The sequence below is a fragment of the Thunnus maccoyii genome, chromosome 8 (genome assembly GCF_910596095.1).
Source record: "Thunnus maccoyii chromosome 8, fThuMac1.1, whole genome shotgun sequence".
In the NCBI taxonomy this organism is placed as follows: domain Eukaryota; kingdom Metazoa; phylum Chordata; class Actinopteri; order Scombriformes; family Scombridae; genus Thunnus; species Thunnus maccoyii.
This window is the reverse complement of record NC_056540.1, coordinates 19,830,955-19,851,872: the sequence shown is the minus strand read 5'-3', so window position 1 is coordinate 19,851,872 and position 20,918 is coordinate 19,830,955. Positions and strand designations below refer to the sequence as shown.

At 39.9% G+C, this 20,918-nt stretch overlaps 1 protein-coding gene across 1 annotated transcript; it reads right to left on the bottom strand.

Annotated features, from left to right (window-relative positions):
• Positions 1 to 11,484: 11,484 nt before the first annotated feature.
• On the bottom strand, positions 11,485 to 20,123 carry ubl3b (ubiquitin-like 3b). Its single transcript, XM_042419861.1, has 6 exons — positions 19,946 to 20,123; positions 19,287 to 19,397; positions 15,310 to 15,418; positions 14,911 to 14,997; positions 13,437 to 13,514; positions 11,485 to 13,115 (listed from the first exon to the last, which is right to left on the bottom strand). Exons 2-6 carry the CDS (start codon positions 19,311 to 19,313, stop codon positions 13,063 to 13,065), a joined length of 354 nt encoding a protein of 117 aa, XP_042275795.1. The 5' UTR covers positions 19,314 to 19,397; positions 19,946 to 20,123; the 3' UTR covers positions 11,485 to 13,062.
• Positions 20,124 to 20,918: the final 795 nt, after the last annotated feature.

Genomic DNA, 20,918 nt, shown 5'->3' with positions numbered 1-20,918 from the left:
AATTCTACAGTGGATCCGTCCGGACCAGGTGATTTGCCACTTTGCAAGGTTTTAATTGCCTCTTCAATCTCATTCATTGTTACTTGCCTGCACAGATCTTCCATGAGGTTACTGTCAATTCCAGGGAGCTCACTTGTATCTAAGATATTATCCTTGCTGGCTTGAGTGCAATCAGAAGTATATAAATCTGAGTAAAATTTGGCAAATGTAAGAACAACACCCGATGGGGATTTAATACTGGTAATAAGCCTGGATGCAGCTGCAGTTCTGGCTTGCTGAGCCAGAAGCTCACTGGCCTTGTCTCCTGATTCAAAAACACATTGTCTTGACTTAAGCTGTAGTGCTGCTTTACTTGTACTTAAAAGGTCGAACTCTGTTTGGAGCTGGAGATGTGTTTTGTAGAGTAATGAGTCTGGGCAATTGGCATAGCTACTATCAATCTCCTTAAGTTTCTGTGGCAGTTCTAACTGTCGAGACCAATCTTTTTTTCTTAGATACGCTTTGAGAGTTTCCAAAAACGTTTCTCTGGACACATCAGGTGTGTAGTTTGTTTCAAAAAATGATAAAATAGTCCATCTCAGGGAGTTTGTAAAGGAGTTGTCAGCTAGTGAATTAATTCTCTATTGTTTGAAAATGGGGCTGTGACTGGGAAAGTTTATATCTTAAGAGGTGGGAGAAGGATCAGAGATGACTATACTGTAGTGATCACATAAATGTATGTTAGAAAGTAATCTGTTATCTAAGAGAAAAAAATCTGTACGAGAGTGTGTGTGGTGTACATGTGAAAAAAAAATTTCGTCTGGGAATTCACACCTCCATGGATCAGACAAGCCCAGCTCCCCTGCAATGGCGTTTAATGACTTGGCTGAGTTGGTTAGGGAATATGGTCTGGTAGAGGATCTGTCTAAATCAACATCTTGTACAAAACTAACATCCTTACCAATAATAATGTGGCAAGTCTCAACATTGGGAATAGAAGTAAAAAGCCTAGAGATAAACTGCTTGTCATCCCAGTTAGGTGCACAGATGCTTGCCAAAACAACCTGGGTATTGCATAGTTTGCCTGACACGATAACAAACCGTCCGTTGGGGTCAGTTGTAATATTTTCTGGTTCGAATGAGATGCTATTGTGAATTAAAATTGCAGGGTCTCTGGCTCTTGCACTGAACTTTGAATGATATAAATGGCTAAACCAGCCCCTTTTGATTTGCAAGGTCTCCTTATCACTGAGATGTGTTTCCTGCAGGGAGACTAAGTCTCCCCTCAGGTCTTGAGGGTGAGACATAATCTTATTTATCTTGGTAACCCGGTTTGCCCCTTTGACATTCCAAGATATGAATCGAATGTTGTTATTTACACATGACATGTTTTTATTCATCATACATTTGGCTCTGTGTCACTTGCATTATATAAAACAAGATCTGAGTGGCGGAGAAAGAAAAACAAGGAAAATGAAAGAGGGATGAAGGAGATCCTGGGAAGATTAGAGAGAAACGAACATGTATTGACCAAAAAAGAAAGGTGTCTCAAAAACCAAACACCCACAAACCAAACAAACTCCTGGGTGTTGAAACGGTAAGCAGCTACAAACAAGGAGCAAAGCTGCCAGAACACTACGAACACTAGAACTGCATGAAATAGACAAAATAATTCAAAACATACCTTAATTGGAATTGTAGGTAGGGCCAACAAGCACACTGCTAGCCCATCATAAACATATTTTTACTATTTTAAGTGGATTAAGAGAGAAACATAACATCCCCCCCTCTCCAAAAATCAAGCAAAATGAATCCAATAAGGCACTGTCATGTTTAATCCCTCACAGTTATCAGTGTTTGTGTATGTCCACTCTCACTTTTATATTAAAACCGTCACATAAAGTCCACACATAAAGTCCATATGAGGACACATGAGCTAGCAAAGCATTAGCTCAATTACCACTAGTAACATGTTACTAGTCAACATATCCTGGGTGGGCGACTGCTGTTCTTTGATTAGTCCTCAGTTGTCTGGGTGTTAAGATTCTGGTATGTAGGCAAGAACTGATGGGCTTGTTTCATCAATGAAAGACACTTTCTATGTCCATTTTCTGTTGTGATGAACAACCACGCCGGGTACAACAGTGAAGTCTTGAGATTGTGAATGAATAGTGGGTGCATAATCTCCTTGAACTCAGCATGCTGCTCCATCTCTTCAGGGCAGTAATCTTCATATATGTAGACCGGATTGTCCTTGTACTTGAGTTTGCCTGGCATCCTTCAGGCAGCACAGATTACCAGGTCCTTTGTCTGGAACTTGTGGAAGCGCATAACCACAATTCTGGGCTTCTCTCCCAGACTTGGCTTGGGCCTGAATGCACAATGAGCCCTATCGAGCTCCGGTGAGGATGTGAGCACGTCTTTCCCCAATATGTCGACCAGGAGTTCTGGGAACAATGTTGGTTGGGTGCCCTCAACTGCTTCAGGTGCTCCTTTTTAGACGAAGGTTACACCATCTACTTCTTCCCTCTAGGCCTGGCATTGTCGTTGGCTTAAGTGGTTAGCGTTGACTGTAAGGTCTGCAGCTGGTTCATTCCAGATTCCAGGTCAGAGATGCGCTGCTCATGGTTGGTCACCATGGTCTTTATTCTGTCCAGTTTTAAATCGATCGCTGCAAGTTTATTTTCAAATCTGACAGCTAGTAAGTCTGGGCCAGTCAGCAGGTCCACCTGCAACTCTGCTAGCATGTTAGCCAAGGTAGTGTTCTCAATGCTATCCAGCAGTGCATCAGATTGTTTGAGTTTTCTTGAGGTTTTGCTGGTTCTAGACGCCATTTTGTTGGGCACCGTTTATTCATGCACACCTTCTTAAAAAGTTGAGTGGGTAAATTAGACAATATAGGAACCGTGTGATGGAAAATCACCACTACTCCATACTGCACACGACCAGGAATCCAAATAACCATTACTTCTAACCACATTATCACATCTGGTGGTTTAAGTTGTCATCATCACAGAGAAACATTAAAAAACAACTTCCTCATGGCACACGAGGATCAAACAGCCTGATGGAAATAAACAAGAAAAACAAGTTGAAGGCGTGAGAGCAGCAGAGATGGAGTTCATTTCATGCGGCCTCTGGTTACTGAGCTGCACTGTGTCTTTTAAAGCATCGCCCATGTGACAGACAGATGGAGCTCATGCTGAGGCACAGAGCGCTAAGTCATGACTCACACAAACACTCAGTTTAGCACTGCAGTGACAAAGTATGATAAAGGTTAAAAATACAGAAGACCAGCTAAGAGGACATATTTGAAAGCCCACACTGTCTTGTGCATTACAAAATCTTGACAAAAAACTGATTTTCTCCTCCCTCACAGCTTTTTCTCACTCCTCTCTTTGTACAGCCTACACAAAGAGACGTGGGACTTATTCCACCCACAATTCTTTATTCATCCTCCAAGTGAAGGTTTTCTCACTCTCTCCTCTCTCTTCTACTTTGGCTGTAACGCTGGGAAACTCCAAAACATGTCCAACAATGTCAACTCAAGTCAAGCAGGGCAGAAGTTAACATTCAGTGTTGTCTCTCCAGCCTGAGCAGCTCCCAGCTCCCCATCATCTGATACTCTCTCATTGAGTTGCACAGGCTGTCAGATTCAACTGGGTCAAGGCATAGAGAGGCAGAAATGCTGCAAGTGTGCATAGAGAGGGTGAGAGAGACTGGGTGTGAACGCATATTAATCAGCCTCTAAGCGCTGTTTATGGTTTCTCTTTACATCTAGAGTTGTAAATGTTGCTGCAGCATGTGCAACATATTTTCTGTGCCCCACATGGTAAACGGCGCGTGGGAGCGAGTCCAGGTATCTTAATCCCCATCACCCTTGGGATTCCCCACCAAGAGATCCCATTAGTGAGGATAAAAGCTGTAATGTAGTCCGGAGAGGCTCGGTGGACTTGTGGTGCGCTGCAACCCCCACAGGCCAGCGGTGACCTCCATCTGATCCCTCACTAACTGGAATTACAGCTCCGGCTCCAACAGGCAGTGAAAAGAGCAATGAACTGTAAAGCATTTTGATGTCTTAATGAACAACATACACACAGCAACAAGTCCAATGAAGGGCGCCTATAAAAGTGAAAAGAGCAGCAGTATTTGCAGATACCGCAGAAACAGATCCAAACAGTTGATGGCTCGCAGAGTGGGGAAGAGGAGGGTTTCTAGCACTCAAAAACACTTTAAAAACTAATGTCAGCAGTTTGGAACGACACTGTGTCTGAATGTGTATTTAAGAGAGAAAACAGAGTCTTAAAAGTTAGAAAAATAAAATCTGAAGGGAGAAAACTTGTCTACATTCTTCTCAGACGTACAGTATCAGCACATAGTCCTTATGGGTCAGCATTTGGTGTCACTGAGCAATAATCACACACAATGTGAACACGTGAAATAATTCAACGACTAGATCCGGAGATCAGGAAATTTATCCACTTCAGTGATGTCTGGAGGACGATCAGAGCGGGTGTCGAAGCGTGAAAATGGAGAAATCGGAGACACCTGAACATAAATTGCAGATCTTCATCCTGAACGTAAACAGAGATAAAAAAAGAAAAGCAGCGGTCACGTGTAGATAAAATGAGTCAGTTAATGATCAATTTTCATAGTTGCCAAAATAGAAACGAATGTGGAGTTACATTAATCAACACATGAGGTGAACAAGTTGAGGCCTCCAGCATTTTCTGAGCAGCGGGGAAACTGATTGATCGCTATCATAAGAATCAAGCAGATCCAAGTTGCTATGTCATCACAGGTAACACAAACAAAACAGGTCTGTAATCAGTGGGAGGGAGTGTGTAACGAGTGAGTCTGAATAACTCTGACACGTTTTTATGGGCTGCATTCACCACATTTTGGCTTCAGCTCTGCGCATAATTACTTTAGTATGTTTTCCCTTCATAGTTTATTTTGTGCTTTTCATTCTAACTTAAACTAGAGGAAGAAAGTTTGGTCAGAAGCCAGTACCCTGAAGTGACCACTTGTCCCAGCTAAACAATGAGGACACAGTTTCCTGAGCCAGGAAATCACATAAAAAACGTTACTGTAAAAGATTTATGCCTATTGATGTCATCTGTGAGGTATTTGCAGAGATTACTGTAATAATCTTTGTTTTACTATCACATATTTTATGACTAAAAGTGGTCTGTTGGCACTTAGTAAGTAGTAAGTTCACAAGGTCCTTATCATTACTCAATACTTAATTGCTTTTCCTGTAATCTGTAAACTTTGAGGCTTGCGGTGAACTTTGACTTGGTTTTTTTTAAACCTTATTTTATTGCGTAGAGAGAGACACACAGAGAGAGAGAGTTATGACATGTATCAAAGCTCCAAAGTCAGTGTCAAACCAGGGAGGTTATGCTAACCATTATGCTACCCTGAGTTTGATAATTATCATCATAATCTGGGCCAAAATATAATTCTCTAACCTCTAAACATCTTATTTTAAGAATTATAAACCCCCAATTATGCCAAATTAGCTTGTTGTGTAAGTGAGATAGCATGGAACAACAGGAAAGCAGATAAGACTTAAAGGATATGTCTGACGATTTTCCACATTTATCTTACTGTCAACAAATGTCATGTGCAGAGCCAAACCAACAATGAATTAATCTACTTACAAGTATTGTGTGCATCCAAAGCCTGATATATTGTATTCCTCTGTGCCGTAGACCTCCGTTGTCGTCCAAAAAACATTAAAAACTCATCAATGAGCCATACTGTTGCAGTGGACCACATGTTCCTTCACCAAGAAGATTATGGCCACGTTACTTTGTTTCGGGATGGCTCCAAAGAATTTTAACAGTGATCAGGTTTTCAGTCCCAAGAGAGAAGTTCCTTGTACGGCAGACGCCACAGATGTGTTTTTAATAGTTTTTGGACAACAACAGAGCTCTACAGCACGGAGGAAAAAGATATATCAGGCTTTGGATGCACGCACAATACTTGTAAGTAGATCAACTTGTCTCTGGTTTGGCCAGCAGTTTGACAAGAAGAAAAATATAGAAGTCGCCAGCAATGTCCTATAAGAAAACATGTGTGGAGAGTGTTTACAACACTGGATGTTTTTGCAACAGGTGACACAGCTGCAGCTGATGGTATATTCTTTACCGATTACCCGTTTCCTAAAATTAAGTGTTATCTCCATCCGTAGGGGCTGCAAACACTCACAAATACAGAGTGTTACTGTGTTTTCTTCTCTGGTTTTCACTGTGCATTAAAATACTACCAAAGGTAATAGAAAGTTATAATAATGTGAACAAGATAATCTGCTTTTCTGCACTTTTATGATTGCAGCCTATATAAATTTAACCATGTATCACATTAAGGCTTGTTGGAGCAAAAACATAGTTTATAATCATAAAAACATTCATAGATTGTGATTGCAGACATAAAAAGTGTTAGCCACATTAGTATTTCTTTTTTTTTACCACACAGAATAATCAAGGATTCCTGTCTTTGGATGTAAAAAAGGTAAATGCTCAAATGTTTCAATGTAACTTTCAGGCAGAACCTCAACACTGCATGTCATTAAAAGAACATTCCACCAATTTCACACATAAAGATCAGTTTACGTGTCGTTTTCAGTCTGTGGAAACAGTTGTATAATGTCGTCTGTGGCTCTGGAGACGGTTCGTCAAGTTTGAGAAAATTACCTTCATGATGTCATCAGAGTTATCTCAGATTGGATTTAAGACTTTTTTAACAGAAACCCTGTGTTACAAACCTGAGACGTGGAGTTTGAAAGATGTTGATTGATTGTTTACCGGGCTGGAAGGGTTTAATGAAACAGCCCCTGTTGAGTTGCATTATGGGAAACGTAGGATGCAGTGTTTTTGGAGTTTGACCCATTAGATCTGTTTCTTGTAAGTCCCCCAACTTCATGGATACAATACTAAATCTCTGCACCTTTCAGACAGTTCAGACATGATGTTTTCATTGTTTTTAATCATTTTAAACAAAAGTTCCCTTTCAAAATGTGTGTTAATGCTATTTCTTAATAATAAACCCTAAAACCAGGTCCCTCTCATATGTTTTATGTCTGCTAATTGGATTTTAGGATGTACAGTACAATAAGCTTTGAATGATTATACTCAGACACAGCACATGTAATATTGTCTTCCTGTGAATAGCATTTGAGACTCAGTTCTTGGTGTTTAAAAGAGAATATACACTCAGTTGCCAGTTTATTTATTATGTATGTTGAACCTGTTTTACAGGTGTTGATTTAACAGTTATTTTGGAGGCTGTAATTTGTGGTGTTGTTGAATTGCAAACCACCACCTCCAAAATGACCATTAAGTTGAACTGACACCTTCAGAAAGTAATTTTAACAAAAGCTGAACCTTGTACCTTTCATAGAGTATGATATTATTGCAGGGCTGTTAGTTTGAGCTCGGTGTGTCTGATATAGTGGCAACTGAGTGTAAATCACCTCTTTTCTTCTATCGAGGTCATTGCAAAAGCCTGATAGTGGAACATTTTGTTGCAAAGATCCTCAATTTTCCATCCCCTGCTGCACAGCAATGTTGAGAAATATTTGGATCTTCCGTCTTCATCACGTGTGCGAGTTCTGGATGTTTCTTTCCGTCTCCCTCTCTTGAGCACAGAGCTGATATTGTTGTCAAAGCCCTTTGGCCCTTTTACAGTGGCACATATAGGGAACAGGGGACCATCTGGTAAAATAAACGGTCATATAAAAAGGGGGCTGTAGCAAAACTCTGGTGCTAAACCGACCCCACCCTTGCTTCTGTTACAGCTTGGTTATGGAAACAATAAGGCTATAAGACTTCCTCCTCCTTTACGCACACACACCTGGTCAAAAGTCCACGTCCCCGGCCTTCCCTCCTTTGATCCCTCTGCGTGGAAACAAAGAGCCACACGAACCAGTGTCGTTTTTCCAATTAGGAGAAGAAAGGAGGGCTAGAGATGAACAGAGACAGCAGCAGCTTCTGGAGCCAGCATGAAAGCTGCTCATTTGCTAAAACCCCGCTGGGTTAATTCAACCCCTGCATGAGTGTGTATGTTTTCACACTGGCCTACTGAACTCTTTCATTTGAGGCCATCGGAGGACCTCTGCTGTGGACAAATAGACTCCAAGGAATGCACACATGATAATACATACGAGGTGCCGTGACCGCAGATTCACACAGTCTCACACACACAAAAACATCATGCATAATGAATGAAAAGTGCTCGTCTCGATCGCCTTTGTTCTGTTTTCAGGCTCCTGTAAGAGTCAGTGGTATCAGTAGCGTGTCTGTATGTGCTTTCCTTTGTCTGTGTGTGTTCACAGCTGCTTTTAATATAAGAGGAACTGGCAGATAATGGAAAATGCTCAGAAGTAGTGAAGGGAAAAAGGGATTTAGAGAACTAAATACCCTAACAGAAAAAACACATATATCACAACCCCCTGTTGACTTAGGCATTCAGCTACTTTCTAAAATCAATCTATTTCAGCCCCTAGATGTGCTGAACCAGAGAGATAGAGCTGAGAAGATTTTAAAAGACCAAACCAAAGTTTAACTCCTTAACTGTTGACAAAATGACCAGTATTGTTTTATTTTATCTGAGTAATAAAATAAGAAATGTACTGGGTGTAGTTACTCTTTTAACTACAAAAAGAAAATGTTCAGGCACTCACAGGCAGAGCGAGGAGATTAGTTATATAAAAAGCTTTTATTTAGTTGGGCACAGTGGTTAAAACGCTGACCAGTTCTTTTCTGTGACCCGACTGCTAGCCTGGCTCTGTTTGAACATAAATAAATCCGCTCACTAACTAACCTGTTTCAGCGGGGTGAGCCTGCCTTTTGCCTTTATGCTAAAATAAACTAATCTGCCTCATCAGCAGATGAAATAAACTACTAAATGGACCTGGAGATGAGATTATTTTTTCAACTGCCGTTTCCAAAATCAAGAATAAACTCTGAAGCTCAAATTTGAAGCCAACGTGAACGAGAAGTCCTCCAAGTGCTAAAACTAAAAAATGTGAACATCTACAATTCCATGAAAACTGGTCAAACTCCACGTGCTCATGAGAACCGTTTGATATGATTGAAAGCTCTTGAACAGCTACCAAATGGACCTCGGTGTTAGACTGTTTTGTCCGCTTCTTATTGTTGCTTGGTAATGTAGCTTTAATTTCAGACTGATTTCAGTTTGTATTGCATGACCTTATAACAATAATAATAATAACAATAATAATAATCTAACTTTGATAAAAACTTAACACAGACTTGATGTTCACTGTGATATTTTACATAACACACATGCAAGTTTTAGGAGTCTGCCAATCAATTTACATACCACAAGGAAAAGAATGTCAAGAACACTGGAAGAAAAACATTCAACTTTCTAAAATAAAGCAGCAAAGTTTGAGAAATGGAAAATCTAAATGTATGTGATCAGTAGTAAAGATCGGTCTCCATAAGAGCTTTTGTACCATACTTGAATAGCTTTCAATACAAGTAACCCTACTGGGGTACTGTTTAACTCAACAGTACTTCTACTTGAGCTTGCTATTCTTTTACTCTAAACAGCAGGCCGTACTGCTGCCAAAGTGGGAGTTTAGCCCTCCATATCAGGCCTGGAGGAGGCCAGGCAGCCGAGAGCACAGACCGCCCTCCTGGGACAGACAAACCAGCCGTGAATGTTGGTTGGACCGCAGCCGACTGCAGCACACCCAAGAAACTGGCTGCACGCGTGCTTTGAGTCATGTCAACCGGAGAAAGCAATTCATCCTGCAGCAGCTCTGAATGTGGCGGACAGAAGTAGCAAAAATTTCAACAGATCACCTCCCCAGGCCTCATTTAAACTCTGCTGATCACCTCTGCGGTCAGTTGGACGCTCCTGTTCAAACATTATTTTCCTCTAAACTGTCAACCCCCACTGATAGTCAAAGCCAGTTCAGATAACAGCAAATGGAAAATATGAAGAGACATAGTTTCAACACAATAGCAGGTTTGGAATTGCTGTATGTTGAGAAAAGATGTGGGTTGACTGCACTTTTCCTAAGGTACACTGCCAGTGTCAACTGGAAACCTGGACTATTTGCAGCTGCACGTCAGGAGCAGATTCCTGAAGCAGACGGGAAGAGAGCTGCTGAAAATCAGGTCAACACAAAGGTATGACCCCTTACAGCTGATGGCAAAGTCTTCTGACAACCTCTCAGAGATGCTGGGGATCTTTGTGTCAACATATCGTCTGTAAATGTACTCCAATAAACTGCTGTAGTTTCTATCAATATATGTATATCAATGCAGTACACACAAGATAAATGGTAGACACTTGTATCCACTTTGTATTTATAACACACACCATCAGCCCATGATAACATGTATGGCTGACAGAGGAACACTGACACCTAGAGGTAAATACATAAAACTACATGTAGTTTAAGCCTGAAGGTTCATTTTAAACCTTGGAGACGGGAGTTAAACAAAAAAATTCTTAATTACTGATCTTCAAACAGAGTTCAGGGTTCTGAAACTCCTAAAACTCCAAACGTTGGTCACGTTATAACAAATGAACTCCATCTGTTGATGAAGGCTAAAAGATTAGGCTGAAAAAAAAAATGGCTCTGAAAATTTTTTTCCACAGTGAATGTTTTGCAAAGAATGTTTTTGTCAAACTACATGTGGTTTATGTTATCTGTTGTGTGTTTAGTTGAAACTAGAAGACTGTTTTCACATTCATCTGCTGAAGGGGGAAGGTTTCTCTGTGATCACCTTAAATCTGAGTTCAAGTTTTGAGTTTTAAGGCCTGTACCTACGAGCATTAGTGACACAACTCACAACTATTTTGGACCCAGTTGTGGGTCCAGTGTGCAACTTACAGAAGTGCCATGTGGATACTTGGGGCCTCCACTGCACAAACACTGAGAACGGACTTTACAGTGAAGCAGGAGACATCTTGTATCCAACATTTAAAACTAAAAATATTTGCACATTCATAGATTTGGCTTTTTTTTTTTCCAATGAGGGAAGATTGGATGTAATTTCAAGCTGAAGTTATCTGACTTTTTTTGTGGAAAAACCTTATCAGACACTAATTATTATTCATATCAGGGTATTTTTGTCTTCAAACATGTCTAGAAAGGATATTTTTGATGACAATTTTAACATTTGATATTAAAAAGCTTATAATTTTATAGACAATAAATACATACTGCCTTTTTCACAGCAGCCATTTTGACTTGTCATAGTAGGAAAAGCTCAGGTGTTACTAATAACATTAACAATGTTGTATTCAAGTGTTCCAGTAAATCATGACAGTGTGACAGTGAGTTAACATGCACAATATCAGGAAACTGAAACTGAAGCAGCTAAACGTAAATGAGCCATCAATAAAAACAGAAACAATGTACGCCAGTAAATATATAGTAAATAGTGTATGAAATTCGTCTGTAGTGTGTAGTGTGGACACAGATTTGTTGCCATTTAAAAAAAAAGGGGACAAAAGTTGCCTTATTTAAAGATTTATTAATTTATAATACAAGCTTTTATGTAGACCACATTGCATTTTAGTTTTTACATTTATTCATACTGAGCTAAACTTCATAGCAGTGACATTGATTGACAAAAAACACAAACCAAAAGACACTCAATGGAAGGAATCAAAAGGTTTCCGACTGTTTCTGAAGAAACCGCAGCCCATCAACACTCCCAGTGCACCACCTTTTTATTTTTTTTTAAGACCACATGCCCCCACTAGTTCTCATACAGTATGCCACGTGCATCACACAACCTCAGACACACTCATACACTCATACACACACGCGCACACACACACACACACACACACACACACACACAAACGCACCCACACTAAAATCGAACAAATACCTATACACAAGATAAAAATTGATATATTTAAATTTCAATATTAATGATATTACTGAATTCCACGATAAAAGGCAAACAAGAAGTAAAGACAGCATCCAAATGAAAAGGAGGTGAAACACCACCAAAATTTCCTTTTTAACTCTTCATCTGAGCGGGGGGAGCGCTCCCCCTGCCTCTGCCTCGCCTCAGTGTCCAGTAGAGGGAGGTCTCACACCGACAACCTCCCATCTTCAACCGCTTCTTCTGTCTGCGTTTAACTGGCCCGCCGTGTCGGCTCCCATTGTGGCGAGGGAGCATCGACAGTCTAGTCAATAAAAGTCACAGCCAGAGGAACAAACACGGCACCTGACGGCACTCGAGCGATCCGCCGAATCCCTCTGACTCCATCTTAACTCACTGGGAGTCTGTTCCTGCTTCTCGTGGACCTTCAGGTGTTTTATGCAAACCCTTCCTAGTAAGAGTCTTTTCTCTATTGGTCCACTGCCAGGAACAAACAGGTGTAGGTAACGGCGCAGACGCCACTGGTGCTGATACAGACCGGTTACATAACGGTTCAGTTACTGAGAGGGAGAAACAGTCTATGAGGAGGATGGCACATTTTCTACCACGTGGGAAATTGAGGTCTGTTCCTCTGACCGAAAAAAAAAAATCCATGGAGGAAGAAGAGAAGATGAGGATGAAACACAATAAACACTTTTGATTTTACTGGTTAAGTGCAATGAGAGGGTTAACACCATTCAGTAAGACCTGGGGAGACATCCAATGTGACTAGTAGGGAAAGGTTAAAGCCCACACATCCTTGGTAGGACTTCTGTGTCCATAAATGACAAAAGAGCTCCTGGGTCTTTTTAGCTACACATGACAGGCCTTTAAAACTTGTCCAGCAGAAAACAGGTCCACGAGGGAGCAAAGGTATTGTTTAATGTCATGATCTTCAAATAAATTCTGCCGATACAGTAAAAGGTTGGGAGGGAAATATATTGGCACAAAAAAAAAAAAAAAAAGCCTCAGATTGGACGAGAGTTCAACCAAAGCAGGCAGCCCCAACCAGACTTCCTGTGATTTACTCCAAATCCACAGCTGACAGGACAACAGGCAGGAGAGAAGAGAGTGTGTATATATGTATGTATGTATGTATGTGTTTGTGTGTGTGTATGCATATGTGTGTGTAGGTGGGAAGGGTTTGTTTGTTAATTTACAAGAGGAGACAGCAGTTGCTCTCTGTGGTTTTTTCTCTGTTCCTTTGACCTACAAAGACAGAAAAAAAGAGACATGAGGTGAGTTAAAAATATATATTAGCAGCAGTAAAAAGAAAAGTCCAACATATGAAAAGAGAAAGAAGATGGACCAGTGACCCTGAAAAAGTACAGCTCAGCACCTCGATATTTACTGATCCTTTAACATTTTTACATTACAAATCAGTGGAATTTCAGACCAGGAAAACAAAATATAAGCTGTGTCACATAAACAGATATCACTCAATATCTGGTGCTGATCACAATACCAGTATCGTACTGATATGTTGTTTCCCTGGTCAACTAAAAAACTGGACAAAAAGAAGATCCTCACCATGAGAGTTGGGCTCTGGAAGAGTCTCTCTGGCAACCAAGTGCATGACGGTCGTTCGGCCCGGAGGCAGCTTTAGAGCTTTAGACATGGAAATAAAACATTTATTTATTGCTTTTCAAACTTAATGATAAATTCTTATGGTGGTTTGTTCATGTAATTAACATGATAAATATATGATGAATAATTCATGTCTGTGACAAAGTTTCCTGACAAAAGATTAACACAATCATCAATGATGTTCTTGATCAGATAATATTTTAGCCAAATTCAGACTGATAATCTTAAAAAGTTTCTAGTCTACAAGTGGATTACTTCACACTGAACCAGCCCAACTGATTGGGGGTAAGTTAAACCCAGTTTTTTATGGTGAATGCAAGACAGGGCACGTACAGATTGGAGATGTGTCCATGAGGTCAAGATTTGAATGATTAAAAAATCACAAATCAGACCAGATACTTGAGATTCATTTTGCTTTAACGCTGCTTTGTTTTGACTCAGCTGCTCATTCTAGACCAAAGAGGCTGTGAGGGGAAGGCGGATAACTTGGCTGTTAGCACGACTATTGTTTCACTGGTTACTATGGCAACAAACTTGATACTTTAGTCATATCCTGCATCTGTTATACTCGATTAGGTCTGACCTGTTTTTGAAAGCTAACCCCTCTGTGTGGTACGTGAAAAGAGATTTTTATAAATTGTAAGGGTGTTGACTTATCTTAAATTTCTTTGACATTTATTGATTAAATTGTTTTATTAAATTTAGTGGGTGTACTTGTGGCTCTTTATCTCTATTTCTCCAGTACACCAAACAGAACTGATACCACCATTGTCTGAATACCTCAGGACAGATTTACTGCATGAAACCTCAGCTACAGTTTTATGGACCGTTAATGTTTTCTGCATTTGAAGCAGAGGCGACGCTGGCTTGAACGAACAGAAAGCAAAGACGACACAACCGTTAACTGTTAACAGACGCACAAACAGATTTAACAGATATTTAAAGGGTTTAAACATGTTTTATAGGAAATGGTGGAAAAACAAGAATGTGTTTACATGCCAAAGAATAAAAACTTGCTTACCAAACAGCTTATTCTGATCTTTTCATTTCACAAGAATACGTTCAGACAGAAATAAACTCTTCTCACGAGCTTAACGTGATTTACGTTGCAGTCACGACTCACAAAGGAAATTACCAGTAATACAGTAAGTACTCTTTAAGCAGGGCTGGACAGCTGGTATGATTTAAAGTACAAGTAAGTGAGCAGCTCCCTCATATGTAGTCGGCCAGAACGTGTTTTGGTTTAGTGTGTTAGTTGATGAGGCCTCACACACACCTGAGATCTCACTACATGTAGTTTACAGTCTCAGAAATAGTCATCTTTTACTTATTTACAAAATGTAAGAGAGTGTTTTAAGAAAGAAAAAGCTTGTATTCGCTGTGGTCAGAACTATGATGGTGATGATGATGGTTTTACCTCCCAGGGTAACGTTGCCATGAAGGAAGCGTCCCTGGAAGATGAGGCGCAGTATGCTGGGGCTGCTCACCCTTTCCTCCTCCCATCCTGTGAGCCAGAGGAACAAGTCAATCACTTACTGTAACTTCTCTGTACCATAACAACACTGTTATTACCCACTGTGTCCCTTCTGACAATAATTATCATGTGTTAATTTTGAGCAATAATATAAACCATGTATACAGTATTTTCCACACTGATAGTTGTAGCCCACAATGGCAAGAAAACTTAACCAGAACTAGTAAATGATTTGCAGAAACTGATGAAAATATCTGCGTAATATATCAGAAAAAAAGTTAAGCAGCTGAATATTTGAAATATATGAAGTTAAAATAATACAGTGAACCTATAAAAACATACCTGCGGGCCAGTTATCAAATACATGCTTGGCGATGTCTGTAGCCGAGTCATTTGGGGAGAAAGTGAAGTCTTGTGTCTTCCCACTGACCAGGATAAGGCGGAGGTGCACCTAAGACAACAAACAAAAAACAACTTAAGTCTTGGTCCACAGAAATGTCTTATCAGCCAACACAAACACCAAACTTCCACTGAATTTCCCTCCACTTCCTCTAACCTCCTCAGACACGAGGTGACCTTCAGAGGGCTGTGAAGAGACAGGCATTCCAGTCTAATTAGATTTATCCACACCAGATCTCCACCCTTAGACTGGGCGACTTCATTCACCGAGGGCTTAGGCTGAAGTGAGCCCCTGTATGCCCGAGACGACAACAGATAAGGGTGGGGCTGAGGGGGAGAACGCTGGCCCTTAGTTTCAGGGTGCTGCGAGCGCCTCTCCGGGCTGTCAGCCTAATGCGATAACCCCAGGTGTCCCAGACAGCTCTGGGCCATGTTATTAAATTTACATGGCCAGTGCGTAGCCCCGAGGGGGACTGTGCATATGTGTATGGGAGGGTCTCTAACAGTGGGGTTTCCTCCAAATGTTATCCTCTGGGCAACTACACACACCACCAATCTGTTAAGAAAAATAACTAAAAAAAAAACGGGGACTTCTTGTCTAACATGACTCGAAGGCCTAAATGTTGCAGTAACATCAGGAAATCCATGTGGGACACTTTACATTCCTTTAACTACAAGATTTAACAAATAGCTTATCCTGTCTTAATCTTGTTCTGCGTGCAAGGCACAAAAACAGCCTAACATACATCGTAATAGAGCTGACACAATAGATTAACTGATCAACAGAAAATTAATCTGCAACTACTTCAATGTCTGACTTATTTAAATAACTTTTAAAGTAATAATTCCAAAAATTCCACTTATTATTCTTTGTCTTATGTGAATTATGTGAATGAGCTTATATGGACTGTTGGTTGGATAAAATAAAGAGATGTTGTCACCTTGGCTTTAGGTGAATTTAGATTTTAGATTAGAATTTAGACATTTTTCACAATTTTCTGTGTTTCGAGGGCCACAACTAACAATTCTTTTCACCATCTAGAATATCTGCAAAATAACTTGCAGATTATTTTCTCAATTCAGTGATTATTTGGTCTAAGAATTGTCAGAAAAGAAAGAAAAATGTCGATCACAGTTTCCTATAGCTCCAGGTCACGTCTTTAAAATGTCATTCAAGTCATTTTTTAACCCAACCCAACCGGTCAAGGCAGATGGCCGCCCACCTAGAGCTCGGTCCTGCTCTATGTGAAAAGTGCCCTGAGATGACTTTTGTTGTAATTTGGCGCTATATAAATAAATTAAATTGAAAAAAATATTGAAAATATATTAATTCAAAAAAATTACACTTATTCTTTGTCTAATGTGAACAATCTCATGTGGACTTTTGGTCAGACAAGAAAAATGATATAAAGACGATTTTCCACAATTTTCTCAACATTCTATGGACCAAATACGTATTATTAAGTAATTGATACTTGAAAATAAAATCAGACGCAGTCCTATACTTTATAACCAGACTATGAGGTTGATGTTCTGACCTTAAGCAGCTTTAAGGGTGTTCACCTTCATTTTGAGTGAACTTTTTATACATACTGCCCTGATTTTAGGGATGATGCTCTTAGACAGGCAGACGAGGCAACCACTGAGTTTTGGATCAAACAGTGTGAGGCTGTGGACGGGCCAAAACAATCACCTGACCTCAGTCCAAATGAGAAACAAGCAAAAGTCTGGCAGAGCATAACAAAGGTCTGATGTCTTTGGATCAAAGACTTCAGGCAGTGATTGATAACAAAAGATCATCAACTATGTCTGTAGGTTTATACTTTATACTGTATGGATGATGAGCTCATGGTCAAGACTGAAACATCATTCTGACCTAAATTATTGATCCATTGTGGTTCTGAGTCCTCTAATTTATGCTGCAGCAAGAACTGCTCCTTATTAATCCATTAATCCATCATCTCTAATCAATCATGCTGCTACTCCGAAAATTACTTTCGAGGGAGGGGAAAAGCATCCCATAGTTTAAATCTTTCTAAAGGGACGTCTTTACCCAGGAGTCGAAACTGACAGATGGGATTAATTTTCCCCGACGTTTGCCCTTCTTAAAAAGGTGGAACATGAACTTTCTTTGCATCACAAATCACAGAGGAGAGAACAAAGAGACTTAACCACGAGGTGTGACATCAGGGCGGGACGACCCCGCTCTCTGATCTGTTTACAAATACAATCCTCCCTCGGTGGTCCTCCGCCCTCCCTTCCCTTCCCCTCCCCCCTCTGAACTGAATAACCTCAATGTGGGGTTACATGCCCATGACATCATTAACGAGCTTTGCCCTCGTCCCTTTCATCCCCAACAAAATAAAAACAAAGTCAAATCTGCCTGGTTACCAGCGGCAACACCCTACATCACAAATGTTCTCGAGGTTCTCCAATCCAACGACAGACATCAAATCCTTCAAACACTGTTACAAATGACTTTTTTATGACAAGAGTTAACAGAGCTACAAAAGGCTTATCCAGTCTTGATGTTGGTCAAGTTTCCTGAAAACAGGCTAACAGCTGCAAACAGATCCTTTAGATGCGACTCTGCCTTGTTGGGGATATTTACCTGATGTAGGTGTCCTACATGAAAACATTTGACAATGTTTTTGTTAAATATAATCTTTAAAGTTTTGACAGGAGAAATTTGAGCTTCAAAAACAAAAGGTGCTACTAACAATACTTTTTACCATCACCTTCCAAATAATTTGCAGATTATTTTCTCAATTCATTGATTGTTTGGTCTCATAACAGTCAGAAACGAATGAAAAATGTTGATCACAATTTCCCATAAAACAAGGTGACATCTTTAAATGCCTGGTCAATAGCCCCAAACTGAAAGATATTCAATTGACAATTATAGAAAAACAGAGAAAAGCAGCAATTTGTAAACTGCAAATATTTTGACATTTTTGTTTATAAAAAGATTAAATGCTTCCTTATTTTTCACACTAATAAAACAACTGATTGTCTAAATGACCAAACGCTCAACATAAAATTATGAATTTTCCCATCTTTGATAAATCAATTATTTGAGCTTATCATTCATCAAGCAAAAACACAATAACTGCTGGTTACAGCTTCACAAATGCTAAAACTTGCTTGCTTAAAGTGAATACTTGCATGTTGGAAAACCACCAGACATCAAAATTAACAGGAAATCTTATTTCTTTTCAGGTCAAGTCAATTTTAGTTGTACAGTCCAATATCACAAATTAGCCTCAGGGAGCTTTACACTCTGTACAACAACACAATATCCTTTGTCTTCAGACCATCGATTGAGATAAAGAAAAAAGTGAAAAAAAATCCCTGTAACGGGGAGGAAGAAACCTCAGGAAGAGCAACAGAGGAGGGATCCCTCTTCCAGGATGGACAGACATGCAATAGATGTTTATATAGAATAGAACAAGGAAGACAAATTACAGAAATACAGCATGAAAAACAGGATGATACAAATAAAATATAAATAAAAATATGATATTTTCTGATCTGTCTTTATGTGGTGTGGTTCATTCCTATGGTGGAGTGGGGTGGGGGGCGTTGGGAGGGAGTGGGGGGGCCATGGCCAGGACTTAAGAGGGTACAATCAATTGGAGTCTAAACCTTGAAAGGAAAGTAGGGCAACGTTTTAACTGAGATTAGACAGATGGTGTTCACAGGAACAGCAGTCACTGTCCCAGCTAAGTGTTTATGGACATTGGCTAATCCAGGACCCTCCCACCCCCACCCCAAAAACCCTCTAAATTATTTTAACTTAGGGAAACGTTTATGTAATGTTATCACCATGACTATCAGGTATATTAAACGTTTACATATTATGCAGGGACGACCTCAGCTGTGTACTGCTATTAAGAAAACAACTGCAGACCCTCACTCACCATATCAAGATCCCTCTGGCTGCTCATGGCTCAGTGAAGAGGAAGGCAGTGGACGCGGAGCAGAGAGGACAGGACTGGTGTGCTTCAGCTGCTGGAGACGGGGCCAGAGCCCTGACACAAACAACACAAACACTGTGAGGCTGCTCACCACAGCCTGGCACCAGAGCTGCACTGCACACAATACAAATATCCGGCGAGCTAATATGTCTCCTACATAACATCACCAATCAAACATCAAAATAACACACGATTTACTTGTTACCTGCATCTTAATTAGTACTGAGCATACACCGTCACATCACCGTGATTTATTGAATTAATTATATTAATAAATTGACGGCAGTAACGTTAAGCTTAGCAAACCTTCCCTGGTTGTAGCAGTTAGCGCTAAATGCTAGCGGGCTAGCGTTCGTATATTAGCTGGATTCAACAATCGCTTCTACGTAGCGGTTAGTTGGGTCGTACTAATAATGGAGCTGGTGTTGTGAAATTGCTGGAAAATTTTTCTCACACCAACAAACACCGAGTTTCGTTCTGACATAAATCGAAACTGAGCCCAGGCTAAATGCTAACGTTAACGTTAGCTGTGTTAGCTTATGCTAAACCTGCTAGCCAGCTAAATAAATGTGCAACGGCTGTTTCTGTCCTGACGACCTCACCTGCATCTGATCAATACGATGAAACTGTGCATTCAGTTGAGTTGACGAGTCAACGGAGAGCGGTTTTCATGAGGAAAACATCGAGTGCAGCTGGATATCGTTGGTTGTGGGTATCGGTGGCTAATGGACGGGAAGACGCCGGACGTCAGCTGGTTGTAAACACAGAAAACACGCGCAAAGACTTCTGGGAGTTGAAGTCCAGAATAAGTAAAGGCAGTTCTATGACATCACTAGTTGCAGAAAACCTGGTAAATTTATTAATTTTACTAGGAAAATTTCACTTGCATAACTCCAAATCTTGCCAATCGTTGAATTTAGAAAATATTTTGAGTCCATCCAACTTATAAACAATAAGAAATGTGCACATACAGTTAGTACACTCCAAGATTTTTTAAAGAGATCTGATTTTATCGTCAACCTTTTCTGTTAAGTTATTTTCCTATTTATTTATGAATGTATTTATTATTAATTTTACCCTGTTACCATGTTGACTGTATCAACAAACTGAAAGTGAAGTCATGTCCTTTCATGTCATCTTTATTTCTTTATGATGCCTAATTGTTTTCTGTTATTGTATTATTGTCACACATGTTGTTAGAGACGATCTCTATACATAAAGTGTTGGGTTAAAAAAACCCTGTCTGTCATCTGCAACCACTGATATTATCCATTAAACTACTTCACCAGAATTATACATATATAGGTAATTCAGATCCTTTTTTGAGAATAAAAGCTAACAATAAATGTATAAGGGAAATAATCCAGTGGGGCACAATTAGTAAACCTGCTTCTGTATTTGTTTGGAATAATGTGTATATTATTCTAATCTGTATAAAAAAAAACATGGTCATTACCCAGGATTTTTTTGTTTCAAATAAAGTGCGAGAGGTGTCTGATGACCCTTTGTTGTTGTTTTTTGTTTTGTTTTGTTTTGGGGGGTTTTGCTGATGAAATGCCTGCCAAGAAAATGTAT

Excerpts from the sequence above, each read along its gene's own strand:
- ubl3b (XM_042419861.1), bottom strand. The coding sequence starts at position 19,313 with ATGAGCAGCCAGAGGGATCTTGATATG. Across the intron at positions 15,419-19,286 it reads GCCAGAGGGATCTTGATATG|GTGCACCTCCGCCTTATCCT; the intron begins GTGAGTGAGGGT and ends TTGTTGTCTTAG. Across the intron at positions 13,515-14,910 it reads TGGCAACGTTACCCTGGGAG|CTCTAAAGCTGCCTCCGGGC; the intron begins GTAAAACCATCA and ends CCATGTCTAAAG.